The sequence below is a fragment of the Callithrix jacchus genome, chromosome 3 (assembly GCF_049354715.1).
Source record: "Callithrix jacchus isolate 240 chromosome 3, calJac240_pri, whole genome shotgun sequence".
NCBI lineage: Eukaryota > Metazoa > Chordata > Mammalia > Primates > Cebidae > Callithrix > Callithrix jacchus.
The window spans coordinates 152,164,141-152,185,293 of NC_133504.1; the positions used below are offsets into that span (position 1 = coordinate 152,164,141).

The following is a 21,153-nucleotide window of genomic DNA, read 5'->3' on the forward strand; positions in this document are numbered from 1 at the left end:
GGAAAGTAGTCAAGGCAGAAAAAAATAGTGTTGAGTCTTACAGATCTGGTGATTCTATATGTATTAATTCATGTGATCCTTACAATAACCTCACCATAACTACCCTTAGGATTATGGTGAGGTTATTGTAAGGAGTGCGGATTCTGGGGTCAGATGGATGGGGTTGCAGCTGTGGGAAATAATCCCAGCTCTATCTTTTTCATGCTTTGGAATCTCAGGCATGTTTCTCAGTCTTCCTGTGGCTCCATTTCCTCATCTCTAAAATGAAGATATAAGCACCTATTCTTACAAGCTTGTAGGGTTAAATATGAAAATAGATGCAAGGTGCCAGGCACATAGTAAATGCTCAAGATACTCTAGATGTAATTGTTACTACATTTTATCAACTTTGGAGAAGTTAACTTTTTAAACTAAAGGTGGAGTCAAGTTTGCAATAGCTACCTCCAGAATGCTCTGTGAGAATTCAATGAAATAATCCACTCTCCCTCCTCTCTCCCCGCCTTGGCTCTCAGTACACAATCTCAAAGCCCTCATCAGCCTCTTTAGCCTTCCTTCCCTGGTTCTAATCCTGGCTCCCCCACTGGCTAGCTGTGTGACATTCAGCAAGCGACAGCTGTGCTGGGACTTGTCTGTGGAATCAGGGACAATAAGAGTTGCTAGTTCATTGAGTTACTAAGAGGATTAAGTGAATGCATGCAAAGCACTTAGAACAATGCCTGGTACTGGTACGCGATTGATGTTGGCCATTGTTAGCGTTACTATCATCATCACCACGATTAGTTTCAAATATATAACCTCAGAAGATAGTGTGTAGCCTCAATTCTACAACCCGTTCCAGTTTCCTGCCTCCTCTCCCCTCTCCTTTGTGGCCAAGCTTCTTCTAGCCAGGGTGTTTGCTGATTACAGGTCTGTACCATCACTGCATACCTTCACGCTGCTATTCACCTTCGAGTCCCACATTTACCGTGTCACCTTTTGAAACCCGCTAGGGGCTCCCTTTCCCGGCATGGCTTTCAAGTCCACATCTACCCACCCGGCTGGATTTTCTACCAGAATCCTCCCCGCTGCCCGCGCGCCTTGGCTGGAACTCACATCTTGCCATTTGTCGTCCTCTTCCCTCAGCTGGTTATTTATCAGCTGCAGCTGCTCCTGGCGGGCCCTGCTGTGCGGCTGCACCGCGGCCTCCTCCTCACACCGCATGTCAAACATGCTCGTGCTCCTGAGTGAGGAGAGAGCGAACACAAGAGGGACCGCGATCAGCGCCCTTCGCGTCTCCGCGCGCCTGGGCGTCCTGCCGCGTGGGGGCGCTACCAGGCTTGGAAAACTGCCCCCTTCCCTGGCTGCGCACGGCGCGTGATTGGCGGCCTGTTCTGGCCCTGGGCGGGCAGTGGGCGTGCTGGCACCCCACCGCCTCCCTTTGCCGCAAACGCCAAAAATATGACAGTCTTTGTCTTCAGTGATGTCACTGAATCGGGTCAAGATCATTTTATATGTAGGTGCCAAAATAGGATAAAGAAGAGCTAGAAAAATGGTATTTGAAGCCCTGGGATCCTCTCATTTGGAAATGCATTTAAAAATAAAATAATTAAAAGGTATAACCTGGGGAGAGGTAATGGGGGCAAAGGGCGGTGTTCCAGTAAGTGAAACTTTATTATGGTAAATGCTCCTTTGTGTAGAAGGAAGCTGGCTTAAAGGCTTCTTCCTACATGAATAAAGGCAATTTCTCCATTTCCAAAAATATATCATTTGGCCTGAAGTTTAAGACACCTGTTTTTTCTTATTTTACTTTATTGAATTTTAGGTGCATCTGACAACTATGGATTGGTGATGTATGCTTGTTGTAATTAATTCTTTTCATTTCTTGTAAAACTGCTGTAATGGATAGTGCAGTTGATGGCATCTTGGAATCAAGAAAACAAGGCATTTTATAACAAGAATAAGAAGTAAGATACGTAAATTAGGTATATATTTTGTATCCTAATATGCACACACTTAATTTTTGTTAGGATACCTTTAAATATACCCTTTTAAAAGAAAAAGGATAGGGAAAGCAATCTTCAAAAAACTCTTAGACTGTGCATATAATTTATATATTCTATAGGTGCTTACTAAACATTGGGCAAGACGGTAGGGCTTTTTTTTTGTGATGCTTACATAAACCGTTATTACAGCAAAAGCTGAAGCAGCAAGATGAAAACAGAAATAGAAATCAAAGCAAAATCCTCCTCCTTTTATTTTTCTTGCAAAGAAATGACTCACTTTGGGACCAAGTGGGTATGGAGCCCAAAATTCAAGACATAGAGGGCTCTTAAAAGCTCACTGTTAAGTGCTAGCAACAAAACAAAGGTGATAGTCCATTTTTGAAACCAGCCTAACACAAAGAAAAAAAAAACACCATGCACTGAGACACCAACAAATTCCAGACATCATCGTGATGTCCAAAATTGCTACTCCATGGCCAGACAATGAACACCAGCAGCATTGCTGAATGCAATGGACTCCCTAGCAGGGAAGAGAACCCTCCCTCTGGAAGATAACCCCCGAAGCAGGGCTGCCCACCGTCCTTTCAATCCACTCAAAAGGAATCTGTATGAATGTGTGAGTGCCTCTCTCTGCCCTTCAGATATTGGACAATTTAAGTCTGACCTAAGAGAACTAAACTGAAAACTGTACTTGTAACCTCTCTTCCCTAAGAGTATTCTAATACGCTAGCTGCATAGAAGGACTCTTTGCTGAGGTTTAGCATGGATATGACAAGTCACTGCATAATGCTGCCTCCATGTATTCAGTGGAGAGTCCAGATTTCAGCAGGTGTGCCTTCTAGAAAAAATAAACTGGGCTGGGCGTGGTGGCTCACACCTGTAGCACTTTGGAAGGCCGAGGTAGGCAGATCACTTGCAGTCAGAAGTTTAGACCAGCCTGGCCAACATGGTGAAACCCCTTCTCTACTAAAAATAGAAAAAAAATTAGCCAGGCATGCTGGCACATGCCTCTAGTCCCAGCTATTAGGAAGGCTGAGGTAGGAGAATGGCTTGAAGCTGGGAGGCAGAGGTAGTAGTGAGCTGAGATTCTCCAGCCTGGGTGACAGAGCGAGACTCCATCTCAAAAAAAAAAAAAGAAAAAAGAAAAGAAAGAAAGAAAGAAACTGTAGTCCTCGATAGAGGAGAAGGGCTGTGATTTTTCATCTATTTTAGATTATTGATTAATGGTGTTTAAGGAAGATTTAGAAATTTGCAAGATTGGTAGGAAAGTCCAACCCATACTTTTAGACTTCATGGATCAAAATTCACTTAAGTAGGCCTTCCAGAAAGAGACAAAAATTCATCCCATTCTTCCTCTCACAATTAAAAAAAAATTACTTTTAAAATAGTCAATCTAGTCAGTTCATCTTTTATTGTGATTTATAATCTTTGCTAAGATCTTAGAAGATTTAAACCTCTCTGAGCTGGGAACCTCTTATCCCACACTAAGTAGTTGGTAGATTATGGGAGAGAAAAGAGGTCCCTTCATTCAACTCTGCCATCTATTATATCTATAGGGCAGAATTTTGGTTTGGGCCACAATAGGTGGCCATAGATCCAGGTTTTCTTCTGGGACCCAGGAAGAAAATGGCAGCCTTCTCCAGGATCTGGGATTTGATTATCTCACCCAATGGGCATGGAGAAAATGAGAGCAGGTCTTTAGAATTACCTCTGTTTGTCCTGCATTCCCATCTCCACTCCCACTGTGAAGCTCTAACTAGCTCAGCCCAAATGTGGCCAAACCTGGTTAAATAAAAGGAGAAACTCCTGTTTGCCCTTTCACGTACCAGGAAGTACAGGTTGAACATCCCTAATCCCAAAATCTGAAATCCGAAATGTTCCAAACTCCAAAACTTTTTGAGTGCTGACATGACCCCACAAGTGGAGAATTCCACACCAGACCTGGTGTGATGGGGTGCAGTCACAATGCAGTCAAAACTTTGTTTCATGCACAAAATTATTAAAACTATTGTATAAAATCACCTCCAGGCTATGCATATAAGGTATATATGGAATATCAATGAATTTCATGTTTAGACTTGGGTTCCATTCCCAAGATATTTAACTATATATATATGTAAATATTCCAAAATAAAAATAAATTCAAAATCGGAAACACTTCTCATTCCAAGCATTTTCTATAAGGCAGGCTCAACCTGTACTGTTGTTTTTTTTTTTTTAAGAAATACCAGCAAACTGGCCAAAAAAGAAGTGACAAACCTGTGAGTGACATATATACCATTTTTGAAAAACAGAAAGGAATTAAGAAGTTGAGAACTGATCATACTAGATAGAAAATGACAGCTCAGGTTAGACTTGGCCTCCCAAATGAAGAAGTGTGTGTCTGGGATGGGGGTTGGCGGGTATGGGATCCTGGAGAAGGCCGGCTTCCAAAATAGTAATGTGACTTGGACTAATCCTGTGCTCCTCAGTACCTTATGTCCATGCCCTTGGGTTGTTGGGATGAGAGCTCCTGGCTGCTCTGGCATCTCTCTTGGTGGTGGGCTGGCATTTTTGAAGGCCAGGAAGGAATTACCCCAAGGGAGCCTGGAAATTTTTTCTGGGCCACGTCTGTGGTAAAGGAATTCAGGATAAAATGGCCCATGGCTCTCCCAACCTACCGAAGGTATTGGAAGGGAAAGAGTGTGCAAGTGAGGAAAAGGGCAAGAGGGTGAAATAAAATCTACGGGAACATTCTTGGCTGGCCAGGAGGTGGAAATTTCTCCGTTTGCCTGTGCGGTAGGTGTGCCCCGACCTATATTATCCTTAAAGGGCACATCTGTTTTGACTGGGCTAAATTTTAAGAATGTGTCCATTATTAATAAATATAGCCTATGCCAAAAAAAATGCCTTTAAAGATTTAGGAAAAGAGAAATATTAAGGGAATAAACTAAAAATAGGATAAGTTTCCACTTTAAGAATAAATTCCTGATATCAACTTTTCATTTTGTTCCCCACATGGTTTCATGTAAATTTTATCTACTCCACACAGGAAACTCAGCACTTTGGAGATCCCCAGATAAGAGCTCTGGAAAAGAAGCTCCTTTTACTCTTCTTGGTTCCTGGGGCTGCTTTTTGCAAACTTGGAGAAGACAAGAAGGGGGTCCCTGTCCCCACCCCTTTTAAGAAATCATTAATTCTTCCTGTGGGTAAAGTGTGAAGTTTTGTGTTCAGGTGCAGGCAAAATTCAGAAACTCTTTAATTTCCCTTTTTTTCTTTCACCTTTTAGGGTTTCCCAAAGGTCTATTTTAAGCAAACTGCATAGCAGCCTTGCACTGATGAAGAATGAACCCATTCTATCAAAATGTTTTTGCTCACCAAACCAAAGTAATGTTTTGCCTATCAATCTTATAAAATCCTCCTTTCAGTGAACCTTAAGTATTGCCATTGCAGGTTTGAAAAGTTATAACCAGGGCTCAATTTTACAGACTACTTAACTCTGTGCAGTCAGTCAAGCTCAGGCTGAATTTGGTTTTAAGGCATGAGTGTTCTTTATGTCAGGCCACTAACCAATCACAGATCACACATGGGAAACTTGGCCCTGGAGTCTGACCACTTAGGGCTTGGAGTCCAAACTAAGCAGACACCTTGAACGCAAACATGAAAAACAGCACAATCTGAAGACACTTAGTTTTTTGCCTAATCTCATTGTCACTGGTGGAAATGGTTTGCGTGTTCTACATGCAAATTCTATTCAAATTCCTCATTCTGTGAATTGAAAGTGAGGCTCAGGAAAGGACAGGCAGAGAAGCGCTGGTGATTACATTCTGGATGGCCCAGGCTCCCACAAGGCCACAAAATGCCCCTCGATGTCAGGATCAGCAGACTACTGACATGGGATTTAGATATTAATCATGTTTCTTCAAATACAAGTTACTTGAATCTGAGAAGGCCAGTATTTTGCAAAGAAAATGTTTGCCTTGTGTATCAGTTGCAGAATGATCTGGATATGGGAAAGCCTTTTTTGAAGCAGAGTTAATGTGGTCACAAATGGGAGGGTTTGGATTCTTCTCAAATTTGGATGTGAAGTACGGGATGAGGAATGAATCTCTGAGAGGAGTGAAAACCAAGCAGCAGGGAGGGGAAGGGCCAGTCATGTCTTATATCCTTGGCTCCTTACTATCCATGGAACTTGAGCAAAACTCCAATGTTTTGGTCTCAAGCATCCCACAGTTTATATGACTCCAACCTGGGAGGAACTTGGGCTTCTGAATCTATGATTAGTGGTTTGGGATTTATTTACTCCGTTAAAAAATGTGACTATAGGAATGACTACTTCGTTGTTAACTCTAAGCCCCAACACATCAAGAATTAAGTGCAAAACTCAGAATACCCTTTAAATAATTTGGTGGTTTAGAAGGGGTACCAATGTCCAACCCTTAACATGAACAACTTTAACATGCCCAGTCTTTGAAAAGCAAATGTTAGGTTTCAAGCAGCAGCTTCATATTAGAATCATGCTTAAGTTGCTTTTTCATTCATCTTTCCTGCACAGAACATATGCTCTGCATTCCAACTTTAAGTGCTTTGCTGCACAAGTCAGCTAACTATTCAGTTCACTTGCATCAGTTGCATTTCCATTAGTGGTAAGTACTGGAAGCATGCAGTTTAGGCTAGTAATTAATGTAATCCTACAAATACAAGGCAACTTACTCTGCGTCATCAGACACAGGAGTTCTCGGACCGTATCTATAAGATCAAATACAAAATTAGAGAACTGGCAAAACAGAAAGTGAATGCTGTAAGCAAGCTGGAAATAAAAACTGCTGGTGAAATACACGTGCACCAAGCCTTTTTTGCTGAGATACTGAAAGAGAAGCGGGATTATACAATTAACAATATTCATTGGCTGCTGAAAATCAAAGACAAGTCTTGATATTTCTAAAAAATGCAGAATTTATCTCAAAACCCAGAGGAGAAATGAAAATAATCCCCATGCTACACAGAAAGAAAGAATCTGTTCTATATAAACACAGAAAGGCTTAGGTACAGTCCACACTGTTTAGAGAAGGCAGCTTAGAAAACAAACGTGTTACAGTCATTCACAAACAGTTCAACTTTCTGTGCCTTTATGTTCAGCAGTAATGGGCTATAATGGACACCCACTGTACAAGCACGCCCTTACTGACCCTGTCCCTGATACGTTAATGCATTTGCACAAGTAACATCAAAGAGTGTTTCTGCAGTTTTCTGAAAGTAAACCAGAACCCCAATCAGTGTCTTTTGCATGCAGTTGACAGAAACCACAATTCCTAGAAAACTGGTAGCCTTAATCAAAACCAGACTTCAATGATATTTCATTACTTGAAAAACTGAAGTTTTTTTCTAATCTTATATATTCTCCTGATAATTTAGATCCATAAAGTTGTACCCTCTGTGGCAGTCACCTGAAGTCTAAATGAGACTAAAGTAAAAAGACTAAATTAGAAAAATATTAGAACATTACAAGGCATATTTCAAGCACATTTTTAAAAATAACAACAACAATAGAAAAAAAAACACAGCTCCTAAAAATGCCTGTCTCTTCAGCAAAGGTGAGTTTTAAGGGTCAGTTCTTACCTATATTCTGAAAAGCTTCTTCTTTCTGCAATTCTGATGGCGGACAAAGAATAGTAAAGCAAATACATCCTGCTTCCAGTTTCCAATAAATTACATTTTGGAGTCAGCAGCAAAAATTACCTGTCCCATGATCAGTTACACAATAGTTTATAGGAAAAGGGTAATTTCTAAAAATCTCTTCTGCAGTCTTAGAGGAAACAGCCCAGAATGCATGAGTGTACGTACGCACACATACCCTCTTCTTTCTTAGGCTTTTATCATTCTAAAATAGTCTGCATTCATTGATAATTACTTAATTAACAGTGAAGGCAACCATGCCAGGGCAAAACCCCAAATCTCTGTGGAAATGGCCAAAAGCAAGGCAAGGAAAGGGTTTAGGTATGTTTTTTTTTCTAGCAGTAAGACTCATTTTCTCTTTCTCCAGAGGAACGTTTCAGAAGATGTTTAAGTAGAATCTAATATTCTCAATTTTCCAAAACACTACTACACTGAAGCAGATAATGAGTGGATTCTTTCACATCAAGAGAGAATGGCATGGGCATGGTGACTCATGCTTGTAATCCCAGCATTTTGGGAGGTCAAGGCGAACAGATTGTTTAAAAGCTCAGGAGTTCAAGACCAGCCTGGGTAACATGGTGAAACCTCATCTCTACCAAAAACACAAAAAATTAGCTGGGCATGGTGGCGCATGCCTGTGGTCCCAGCCACTCTGGAGGCTGAGGCAGGAGAATAGTTTGAGCTGAGGAGGCAGGTATCACACCACTGTACACCAGCCTAGGTGATGACAGAGTAAGATTCTGTGAAAGAAAGAAAAAGAGAAAGAAAAGAAAGAGAGAGAAAGAGATGAAAGAAAGAAAAAGAGAGAAAGAAAGAAAAAGAGTACAGGGCAATATTAATTCTGAAGACTAGATAAATGTTTCCCAGTTAATAAATAAGCCTATTGGAATAAATTTATTAAAACACAGTGTTTTCTATGCAAGTTATCTATGCAAGACAGCAGAGAATTTCTTCCCAATGGATGGTTAATCAAGAATCTATTAATAGTTGCTATGTGTTTCTGTGTCCTAATTTGAACATTCTAATTAACATCTTATTACAGATAGTGCATTAACATCTTATTACAGATACAGAAAGTGTACAAAGTGTACATACCACACATATACATCAATGAATTTTCACGAACTGAACATATGCATAGATTAGTGTTGAGCGTTTTGTACTATGTAAACAGACTCAAATAGTATGTACTCGTGAGCTGGGCTTCTTTAACACATTTTGTTTGTGAGTTTCAACTATGTTGTTGCATCTAGGATATATCTGAATTTAAGTTGTTTCTACACAAAGTAATTAACAGCATTTCATGGACATCTCTACCAAAAAAAAGGTAAGTCCCACAGGAGCAGAGATTTTTCTGTTTGGGTTCCCTGAACAGCAACCAAACTAGTTCCTCAATAAGTATTTATTAAATGCTTACCAGGTGCTCTAAAAATTGAAAAGAATAGCCCAGTTTCCAAAGATAACCTTCATTTATCCCTTTCCTATGTACTGTGGGTTTAAGGAATTTCCTTTGAGACTGATGTATTAGCTTTAAAAGGGCACCAACTTCAGCAGAATTGCCTTTGCTGGCAAGGGGGAGATAATTAGAGCTGAGGTGTCAAGTGACTTTCCCAATCATTCTACAGGAGACCAAAAAGTAAAGGCAAGTTGGGGGTGGGGAACACTAATAAAGCAATCTGTTTAATGCAAAGTACCTGAGTCAATAGGCTATGAGGTACAAAACAGGCCAGACAGGTCACAGTTGACATAAGCATCCCATTACAAAAAAAAAAAAGTCAATAAAGTTTAATTTTGAGGCTTGGCACCATGGTGGCTCATGCCTGTAATCCTAATACTTGGGAGGCTAAGGTGGAAGGATCACTGAGCCCAGGAGTTCGAAACCACCTAGGCAACACAGTGAGACCCTGTAATTAACAGCTTTTCATGGACATCTACAAAAGAAAAACAAAAATAGTAGCCAAGTATAGTGGTGTATGCGCCTGTGGTCCCAGTTACTTGGGAGGCTGAGGTGGGAGGATTGCTTGAGTCTGGGAGGTCCAGGCTCCCATGAACTGTGATCACACCACTATACTCCAATTTGGGCGACAGAGTGAGATCCTGTCTCAAAAAAAATAAAGTTTACTTTTGAGGGTAAGGGTAGGTAGAAAGATAAAGATAACAGCCTATGTATCCATTGACTATATTTATGTAACTTTCACTACTAATAAAACATTTTAGAATCAACAATTTGCTAGTTATCTATTTCTATATCATGAACTAGCACTAGCTAAATTTAAAGTGAGAGGGAGAGAAAATGGTTTTACTGCTCATCTAAAATTACCCCCCATCACCCAGCACAGTCCTTTACACACAGTGACTATTACTCAATAAACACTTGTTGAAAGGAAATGTGCATCCTTACGGTGAATGCTGGCTCAATCAATCACACAGTATGTCACATAGTTCACCTGACCATTCCTCCTTGTGCTCAGAGTAACCATCCACTCCCATGTGAAAATAAAGAGGACTCTTTCCTAAATCACAAAGACAGTGACAGGCCAGGTACAGTGGCTCACATCTGCAATCCCAGGACTTTGGGAGGCCTAGGCGGGTGGATCACTTGAGGTTAGGAATTTGAGACCAGCCTAACCAATATGGCAAAACCCTGTCTCTACTAAAAATACAAAACAGTGCTAGGCTCCATTACTGTTTTATTCAGAAGAATGTAAAATATAAATTATATTCAGCTGATAAAGATGGCTAGGGTATTTATTTTTCAAAAATATGGAGATTACCTACTGTTTTCTTTGCCTCCCACTCTGCCTTCTTCTGTCCCATTGCCATCAGGGTCCTTGCAGAAAAAGAACTCCATAGCTTCCTATTTTATGGTGAGCTTATAAATTATGCAAAGCACTCCCCATTCCTTTGCCCTATATTGGTAGGCTAACCATATATTTAACAAAAATGTATCACTTTTATTAAATGGCAAGAGAGGCTTCAACACATAGGACTCTAAACTGGAACATGAACCCCAGGATAATTATTCCCTTACTTGTCATCAAGTTGTGCTTAATTCTAAGTTAAGTCAGAGCATGGAATAGAAATCCTACCTCCAGAAGGCAACGAGTGTTTGCTAATGTTGGAAAATCAATATAATTACAACTTTTGTAAATGGTATTCATTTTCTTTGTACCTGGAATCAGAGTGAAATCAAGTAAGTCAGAAAGAAGTTCAACCCCTTTACCCAAAGGCTCCTTTGTGAGCTAGAAAGAAAAGAATTTCCCATTTACTAAGTCCACAAGAGTCAGAAACAAAAAATGTTTAGCAGGTAAATTCACCCCCGAATTATACTTGCTTACATGCCAAAAAAGAGGAAAAAATTCTTGGCACATGAGGCCAATTTTAATCATTCTGTTTCTGCTAGCAACAGCAGGTAAGTGGCACTGAGGCGCCATATGCATCAAGAACATACTGAAAGCTTAGACTAGAGAAACAAAGTCACAAGGGCACAGAATAACCTTCTGACCTCTGATCTTTCATGGGTGGACCCTTAGAAGATTCTTCCACCTCCTGTTTCTTTGCAAACGGAACTGGAAGGAACTGGTTTGGGTTGGATCCAGTGTGTCTAAGGGACATCCCAGTTCTCCTGGCCATCATATCGTCTTTTCGTGTATCATCCAACTTTCGCTGGCCTTTCAGTCCACTGCCACTCCAGGCAGGAGCTGTCATCTTCTCCAACTTCTCTTCTGTCCCTGAAGCCTCATACTCAGAGGCCAGAGGACACACCCTAGGGCAACATTCAGTCCAGCCAGTCAAAGGCCACTTACTGCTAAAGATATTTTCAGTAGCGTCACTCACTGGCGTTAATTCAAGACAGAAGAAGCCAGCGTCCCTGGAGGCAGCGGCACACACAGCAGCTGAGCAGGATATCTCCCTTTTGAACACTGGGACCTGCTGTCATGCAGCTGGTACTCACACAGGATAGGTTTCCCTTTCTGGTTTTCATGAGTCCTGAGAATGAAATTTGGCCAGTACTCAGCCACATGCAAAGGCTAAAATCACTACCCAGAGCGGGCACCAGAAGCAGCACTCTGATCTTGGGATGAGAACACTCTTTTAGTGACTTTACTCCACCCTCTATCAGCTGCCAAGTGCAGACTGGGCCTTTAAGCTGATTTTTTTGGAAACACGACAGCCACACACAGCAGGGGCAACACACCACGGAGCAGAGCGCAGGCAAGATGCTCACAGTGGCTGGCTGCTCTCTTCTGATCTTTCTGCCTTTGACAGCCTCTTGGAATCTCTCAGAGCACTTTCCATTTCTTCTTTGCCATCCTGTGGCAGCTGTTTGGATGTAACTAAAGCCAGAGAGGATAGTTTCACTCCTAGGAAAGAATTCACACCAGAGGCCCTGACCCCACCTGTCCTCCTTCACCTCCTGGAGAGGCAGGAAACACTGCTCCTCACCTTCCTCTGTCCCCCTCGGGCACTCGCCCAGACTGCAGACCCACTCTTCCTGGGACTCCGGCACAGGAGCCAGCCACGAGGCCCTTCTGCAATAGTCACCTAGGCCAGAATTCACTGTTCTGCAGACGATCAAGTAGCATTGGTGGCAAGAAAGGAGAGGAACAAGGGTTACAAAAGAAGACAATGAATGTCCTTGGGACTGAAAGATTAAGAGAAGAATGTGGCTGCTCTCATTCCAAAGGCTGGTTAGTAAGGATGATATAATCAGATTGAGATAATGGAATGTGAACTCTGGCTAGGGTCTATGAAGGTCAAACAAGGCTGGCGTGACTGTCACCACAAGACTGAGTGATGGGCCCCTCAGGATTCAAGGCCTGAAGGATGTATTTCTTATTACTTTCCTACACCCTCCCCACCTCAGATTCCCACCAGCCTCTGAAACCTCAACTCTTTATTTCTGATGTTCACAGCCTTCTCTCTTCTATGGTGTCACCCAGAATCTGGAACCAAAGAAACCCTTGTCATGGGGCCATCCATTATTTCCTTTGGATTTCAAGGGCAAAGTATAAAGAAGAATGCTAGGAACACTTCCTCTGGCTATGGAGAGCCTCATTTTGCTCCCACTGTACAGATGGAATGGAGGTTCCTGGGGACCATCCAGTTTTACACACGTCCTATATGTGTTTCCTGGAAGAAAGATCAGCCCACAGAACCAAATCCCCAAAAGAGGACTTGGGAATTCAAAACTGGGTGGCCTCCAGGGAGGACCAGAACTAGGGACAGGCCTATAAGATGTTCTTCCCCTACACATTTGGATGGTGATTCGTCCAAGAAAAGTCTTGGCTTATAGAAACCGCCAAAGAGGAGTGTTTTTAGACTCCTGATTTATTATACAATTTTAAAAAGTAGGGAGGAAGGAGACCTTTACTTTTTTAATATGTCTACTTAGATGTCCAAAATGTGAATTCATGATACTAATAACTTTTTCTTCCTCTCTCTAAGGCATAGGAAAGAGAGAGGTTATAGATAAGCCCAAGAAATCCTAGTGATATCATTAAAACATTCCATTTAGCTCATTCAATATTTTCAACTAATAAAACAGTGCTGGATGCAGCCAAGGGAAAAAGGGTCATTTGTCAAGATTATTGACATTCCCAGGCAGTGATTCTGGTGACAACAGAATCAAAATGGATGCCTGCCATTTAACTTCACACACACATTCCCCCCAAGGGGACCAACTAACATTACTTCTCTGCTATACATAGTCTGTTAAAACTATGTCACCTCTAGGGGTTTGTATAATGTTCTTCAGCAAACTCTTTAAAAGCAGCAGTGGGACCAGGCACAGTGGCTCACGCCTGTAATCCCAGCACTTTGGAAGGCTGAGGCGGGAAGGTCACGAAGTCAGGAGTTTGAGACCAGCCTGGCCAACATGGAGAAACCCCGTCTCTACTAAAAACATAAAAATTAGCTTGGTGTGGTGGCACGTGCGTGTAATCCTAGCTACTCAGGAGGCTGAGGCAGGAGAATCGCTTGAATCTGGGATGCGGACGTTACAGTGGGCCAAGATCACGTCACTGCACTCCAGCCTGGGCAACAGAGCAAGACTCCATCTCATAAAAAAAAGCAGCAGTGACTCCCATGCAGATATCCTTGCTCATGTATGGTGAAAAATACCTGTAGTCATTAAGCGCTTGGTGCCCCTTTAAGCTGGAAGCGGCCACTGAGACAGGAGACATAGAGTCCGTTTGGATCTTGCTGCCATGACAGATGACTTCTTCTTCATCCTCTCTAGGCCCAGCCTTGCCAATGCTAAGCCGCTTCCATTTCTGCTGGTCTATCTCCGTCACTGGTCCAAAGTGCACAAACTTTTGCTTGGGGCTGGAAGCTTTCTTAGAGGCCCTTGCTTTGCGGTTGGCAAAGTCATCACGGATGGCAGTTTCTGCTTTAATTTCTAGGGAAGGCTCAGAAGCACAGATATGCTGAACATCTCCATCCCTAGTCAAAACCAGAAAGAAGTTCTAAAAATGTCTGAGTAAAAATCAGTAAGAGGTTTGAAAAAAAAATACTAGAAGTAGTTGGCCCTCCCTATCAGTGGGTTCAGCACTGGTGGATTCAACCAACCTCAGTGGAAATTATTTGGGAGAAAAAAATTCCACAAAGTTTCAAAAAGCAAAACTTGAATTTTGCTATGCACTAAGTACTACACTGAATCCACATGAATGAAGTGATGTGAAGGCACTGTATTAGGTATACGTGTACAAGGTATGCTTAGGTTTCTGTAGGCATTATCAGTAATCTACAGATAATTTCACGTATTTGGGGGATGTGCATCGGTTATATGCAAATACTATACCATTTCATATAAGGGACTTGAGCATCTAAAAATTTTGGTATCCAAGGGGAATCTTGGAATTAAGCATGCATACCGAGAGAAAACTGTATATGAAAAATACTTTTATGGCTAGAGCAGAATTGCTTTTCCATTAATACTCAAATGAAGAAATGATCATTGTCTTGCTTAAAAATGATAATTACCTTGTCTTTAAGTTTCTATAGCTTTCAAAATATTAATTCTAACATCTCTAACATCATAAGTGATGGCATAAGAAAATCTTAGGTACTGTGGAATAATTAAAATTATTTTAAAGTCAAGTTTAAATTCTTTACAGTAAACAAGCCTATCAAAATAAATAACCATTCTTAGAAAGTCAACTAAAAAGAGAATGTTTTCTCTCCATGTGGTTTATAACTTGAGTATTAATAAATTCATCTCATGATGCATGTGCTGAGCTCCAGGAACTCTGTGATGTGAGAGGCACTTTTTCAAGCCATCAAAATAAAAAATAATACAAGGGGCCCGCACAGTGGCTCATGTCTGTAATTCCAGCACTTTGAGAGGCTGATATGGATTACTTGAGCCCTAGGAGCCCTAGGTGTTCAAGACCAGCCTGAGCAACATACCAAGACCCTGTCTCTATAAAAAAAAATCAATTAAAAATTTGGCCAGGTGCAGTGGCTCATGCCTACAATCTGAGGACTTTGGAAAGCTGAGGTGGGAGGATCCCTTGAGCCTAGAAGTTCAAAACCAGCATAGTCAGCGTAGTGAGACCTTGTCTCTATAAAAAATTAACCAGGCATGGTGACATGGGGCTGTAGTCCCAGCTACTCAAGAGGCTGAGTCAGAAGGATTGCTTGAGCCCAGGGGTCAAGGGTACAGTGAGCTGTGATCAAGCTACTGTATTCCAGCCTGGGCAACTGAGCAAGACCCTGACTTAAAAAATAAAAAGATACAAGGATGTGTATTGATGCCTTCAAAATAAAATACTACTACTGCCAGGGGGAAACATGACACACCTCGTCTTTTCTGACACTTTGAGTCTCTCCCACGTCTCCAAGTCGGCTTCTGTTATGTTGGAGAGTGTAATGAAGCTTCGGGGCTCACGGTGAGAGGCAAGGCTGCCCTGGATTCTCCGCTGGGCCAGGTCATCCTTGTGAAGATCTGGCACCTTCCTGAGTCCTCCTCCTCCTTCCACAGGTTCACTCTCCTGAGCCCTTGCATTACAGGTCGCTATTGACTTCACCTCTTCTGTGTAGCCCTGGTTTCTGTCCATTTGATCCAGGCCCCACATCAATGGAAAAATCAAGTTCAAGGAAGGGGAGCAGACAAAGAGAATGTCAAGCATGGAAACTCACAGGCTGAGGACAGAACAAAATGATGGAAGCGCCTTTCCCTTTCTCAAAAATGGATCAAGGAGCTGTGATGACTTTCATCTATACCACCCTTATAACTCTGAATGAGACAGATGTTTTTTTTTCCCTATCAGATGACAGTCTCAACTACAATTTAGGAAGCGGAGCAGTGCCTGCTGAAATATTACTAATGGTAATGAGATTTTGGTTGGCTGGTAATGATGCCTAATTCCTACACTATTCAAGTTACTGTGATGAATTCAGGTTTTCTGATTGAATCCCTTAGCCCTCTTGGAATGTTTTTTACTGCGCTAGTAAAATGTTCGTAATGAGCTCTGCATGATCCAAATTCTAGGATTAGTTTGTAGATAGCTGGAACATTGTTCACATATTAAATATCTTAAACCTAAACCCACAGCTGCCAGAAAGTACATCTAAGTCAATTCTGAACAGAAAGTTTCAATGTTTAAACTTAACGTCTGCTTCATGACATTAGTCAGGTTTGGCTAATGCAAACTTGAAGAGCAGAGGGCATTCCTCTTTACCTGGATTGAGAGAGTCAATACTCATTTGTTTCTGATGTTAATAACCATTCACCTTTATTGATGCTAAAACTGATATTTTCAAATGTTCTCCTATAAAGTGAATATTAGCTGGCTAACACAGACAAAACTGTGATTTAAACCAAAGCTGTGGCATTTATATGCATAAATATTCCATTAAAAGTCCACTTCTAACAAAATATGCTTCTTGAAATAGAAAAATCTCAAAAAGTATAGAAATACAGCCTTTTAATTTTCCCACAAAATATATCATTCGAGCTGGAAAATCATGAGATAGTCTTTTGTCACCTCAATGATTGGTGTGGTTGCAGAGCCCCCAAAATAGAAAAGCGGCAGAATGTTCTACTTAGTTTGAGGAAGGAGATCAAGGAAGGGCATAGCAAACAGGCATAAGGGATCCTCTTTTTTTTTTTCTTTTTTAAAAATAAGTTCTTTGATGCTATCTAGGGAGGCCATGGGCTGCTTCAGACCCAGAGCTGTGTCCACAAACACAGTCAGGTGACAATAGACAAATGTAGCTGGAAATATAAGGAATTAAAATTACATGGAGGAGAAGGGAAAAAAGGGAGATGAAGGCTAGTCCTTTTCCTGACTCGAATTGCTGATTGCCATCAATATGCCTTGATGTTAGTCAGTTATCCAAAAGTCTCTGTTTCGTTTGCACAACTGATCCCTCCCTCAAGGCCCTCCAAGAATGGTTTGTTACAAGGCCTGCCAACAGCAAAGACCAAGGGCCTTCTGAAGCTATAACGTGTCCTGTAAAGAAATGATGCCAGATTTTCTCTCATCTAATCCCTGTTCTATATCCAGGAATCTCTCACGGGTTTTTGTATCTGGTACCTCCTAAGAAAAATCAAAAAGACCAACTACTCCACTGAGCTCAACAACTCTGCTCAAAGAACCCTTTCAATTGTCTAAGCACAGCTGAGATAATTATATACTAAGTTCAACAGGCTTAAAAATCTCTAAAGTGATGGGCAAAAAGATGACATTTCGATAATGTAGATGTTAATTCTAGCTGATTTTGATATAAGGAAAAACACAGGAATGATAAGCTCAGCAGGATGAAATTCAGCAAGTGGGCACCCTAAATGAAACCATAGCTCCCTCTTAGGACAAAAATCACTGCTCAAATTCCATCTTACTACAAATTTCCTTTCTGCAATTCACTCCAATATGTATTAAGAGAATGGGAAAAATTTTGGCAGAAGGAAACTCGCCTCAAAACAATTTCTATGACAGAACATATAGAGGTATATTTTAAGTCTGAAAAGTATTTTTGATGGGAAATACCCACTATCATTTGTCTAGGTGATATTGCTGGTGTGAGAGAAGAAAGAACAAGTCTCATTTTTTTTCCTTCCAACATCAAAATGGAGCTAATAAGAGAGAAGTGCTTTTAGTGTTTTTCTGCTTCCTTTGAATGGACTGGAGCAGCTGTTAGAGGTGGCTGTTCTCTGATAGGAAATAGTACATGTCTATTTTTGCTAATAATGCCAACTGATGACACCAGCACCCATATGTGGTGATGAGCCCTGATTCAGCACATCTACACACTGGAAAATTCAATGATTCTTTGGCAAATTCAGCCCTATTTTGGACATGGACACTCTACTGTCTGCCATCTGCATTTAGAGAAGATTGAATATCTGAAGTTCCACTTCAAAATAAACCCCTATTACAAAGTACATGTAATTGGGGGGTTGGAAAGAGGAACTGGAGGGGGTACAATACAAATTGCCTTCACTTAATTATGTCCTTTCTCCCTCTCTATCATAGACACACACACACACACACACACACACATCATGCACACCTTTTATATTCTAGACTTCTTTTATTTGAGATTCCCTTTGAGAGCTGTTTGCTGCCATCTGATTTATCTGCCCCTTTCTTTGGATAAGGGCCATAGAGGAGTTGATTTAATGGCACCATTGGCTTGGTTTGGTTCATCCTTGCTCTCCTTGCAGCAAAGTCATCCTTCTCAAGATCAGGCAATCGACCCACAACTTCACCTTCTGCCTCGGAATCGCTGCCATGTTGATGGCTCAGGAAAGAGTTTTCTTTGCGAAGGACAATGTCACGAACAGCTTCTTTCTCTTCACTTAATTGTTTTTGACTAACGGAGAAAATTAAATGGGACTTCACATGTGATCAGACAAAAAAAATTAAATTCCCATCTCAAGAGAGACAACTGTGTTGTTAGTAAAAAGTGTTCTCAAAATTGTTAGTTCAAATGGCATCTGTTCATTATTTCAATCTAGATTGCAGCATAGTTAGGGTGGGCTTTAAAACCTTGAATTTAGCCAGACATTAGCAATACTAAAAATTCATTTAGTTTTCAGGGTTTCCATCAACAACAGAAAGACAGGATCCTAAATGGCTCTGAAAATGACAGCGAAGGTTCTTTGCATGACATTGGGGAAAGGTAGGAAGCTTTTTGTTACTGTTCTTTTTTCTTTAGTACATTCGTACCCAGTAGACACTTAACTTGTTTTTGACTGACAGGGCAAAAAACTGAGCCACCAAGAAACTGATCTGGGAGAAAACAAATGAATACAGCTACATGACAACACACCTAAAATGTGTCACAGATTACAAAGTGTAAGGAAGTCTTTCCACAGAGGTGAGCTCACCTGAAACACCTGGGGTAGTTTAAGACCACTCATAGCATCGTCTTAAACTATTCCATTCCTATGGTCCTCCATTTCCAGGAAGCTTATCTGGCTCTGCACCTTTCCATCAGGAACCTTTTCTTCCTCTCTATCTCCTTGTTTCTCTACCTCCCAACTCTTCTTTTTCTTTTTTTTAAGAGCCAGGGTCTTGTTCTATTGTACAGGCTGGAATGAAGTGGTGCAATCACAGCTCTCATACCCTAATAGAGAAGCAGATCTTCCACTTGAACCCCTGAAGTCCAAGAGCAACACTCGTTCTACTTTTGGACAAACCAAATGGTCCTGGGCTCCAACCTTCCCCAACTTGGGCAGAATTTTTTGGAATAAAATATTCATGTTTATGCAAATGGTCCTGCCAATTGGCGATGCCAATTTGAGCAGGAAGAATCTGGTCCCTTGTGCATCTTGTGAGCCCAGCCAGGCTGCACATTCCCTTCGGTGTTCATTTTTAGGCTAAATGCCCAGTGTGGCAAGACTCATTTCAAGTGATCTGAAGTTAGATATGCGAACTAAAAAAAAAAAAAAGAGGGTAAAGAAAGTTTCCATACCATTGGCTACTGGAAGACACTCCCATCCACTTGAAAAATGGTCACAATGACTGATTTTCCACTAATAGCTAATTTCTACTAATTCCGCTCATTCATGGACAGCAAAAAATAACGATACAAGTTTTGAGCTGGCACTGATGGTCTTGAAACAATAAGTAATATGTATAAGGTAGACATGTAGGATTGTATTCACAGGTGTCTAGGTACCAAAATATTTAAATGATTTTTATAACGTGTCTTCTTTTTCCTTTGAAGGTCCTTAAGGGCAGTCTTTCATGAAACTTGGGTCTGTTTTACTTTATTTTTCAATAACTACAACTCTTTGAGTAGCCAGTACATTCCAGATACAGTAACTTTTATGAAAACCTTGCAAAACAGAGATTATGATGCCCACTTTGCAGAAGAGAATATTAAGGTCTCTAGTTCAAGCCGTCTGAACTTACGTAAATTAACTGAAGTATACTCAAGGGGCAGGCACAGGCTGTCTGGCTTTACACTCATGAAAAGGTTTGGGACTTTTATTTCATCCAAGTCAGTCACAGATGAGATGCTTTGGGAAGGAGTTGCTTTCGGAGCACAGCTCATTGCTTCATGTGGAAGGCACACAGTTCAATGTCAAACGAGAAATGCCAACCAAGCCCTGCCTCCAACTGGGGATCCTGCACAGCCTCACCTAAAACAAGGCAGGCTAGCTATCTTGATAGGAGAGACTATGGGCCCAAAGCAGGTTAGGGGGAAGAAAAGTTCGTCTCAACGTTTCTGAGGCTTACATATTTCAAAGTGAATGAGATAATGATTTAAACTAAGAAGGAGCTGGGATTTTCTTTCACCCTGTCTTAACTTAGCAATCTATAAGCAACCAGCTCAGATTGGTAGCTAGGATATTCCACTGAAGGAAACTGGGCTCTGCAGAAAAGCCTATTAGTCCCCTTGGGAATGTGCTGAGGGATACCTGAAACCTCCCAGTTCATCCCGTCTCCAGTCAGGGCAGCTATTTGGTTGGTGCACAAGTAATTGCATTTTTTGCCTTTAAAAATGGCAAAACCACAATTACTTGTGCACCAGTTTAATACACCCAGAGTCACAAAGATTCATGCAAGTTATGTGCTTGGCTGGTCCCCGATACCCAAGGATCTGTTCAGCAGCCATGGTGAACTGGCATCTGGTGAGGAAGGTCTGTAGAGGAATCTGTATCTGGCACTTAGCTGCATCTGCTCTTCTTCTAAAGATTTCTAAAATGTCTATTGTTCCTCAGAGGTTTTTTTTACCCGCTTTCTCCCCCCCTCTGTAATTAATTACTATGTGATTGAGAAGATCCACAGACTAGCAGAAACCAAGCACTGAGTGCTGAAACATATGAAAACAATTAGAAAAGAAGTATAATCACGTGAAACCTATAATTCAGTTAAAAAAAATTTTTACTGCTCCAATGGGAAACACCAAGTAAAAGAACTCAAATCTCCATGGCACTTTAATTCAGGGGAAGTGCATCTTGGTTCTTATTTTATCCTGTTGAAAACAGAAATCTTGGCTTCTTTGGCAGAGTGTCATATTTGGGGAATAATTAAGTTAGCACAACCATAAAATAAAA

The 21,153-nt window shown here is 41.2% G+C and overlaps 1 protein-coding gene across 36 annotated transcripts in view; it reads right to left on the reverse strand.

Annotated features, from left to right (window-relative positions):
• LIMCH1 (LIM and calponin homology domains 1) overlaps window positions 1-21,153 on the reverse strand; it is a 349,321-nt gene that overhangs the window by 55,507 nt on the left and 272,661 nt on the right. For 22 of the 36 annotated variants that reach the window (XM_078367286.1, XM_078367284.1, XM_078367282.1 and 19 more), the window contains 8 exons: window positions 18,156-18,458; window positions 15,441-15,689; window positions 13,761-14,081; window positions 12,084-12,202; window positions 11,866-11,974; window positions 11,143-11,403; window positions 6,675-6,710; window positions 1,093-1,219 (listed from right to left, as the gene is read on the reverse strand). In XM_078367286.1, coding sequence (XP_078223412.1) covers window positions 1,093-1,219; window positions 6,675-6,710; window positions 11,143-11,403; window positions 11,866-11,974; window positions 12,084-12,202; window positions 13,761-14,081; window positions 15,441-15,689; window positions 18,156-18,458 — 1,525 coding nt within the window. The remainder of the gene's footprint in view (window positions 1-1,092; window positions 1,220-6,674; window positions 6,711-11,142; window positions 11,404-11,865; window positions 11,975-12,083; window positions 12,203-13,760; window positions 14,082-15,440; window positions 15,690-18,155; window positions 18,459-21,153) is intronic. The other 14 variants (XM_078367290.1, XM_003732511.6, XM_008993428.5 and 11 more) reach the window with 2 other exon arrangements.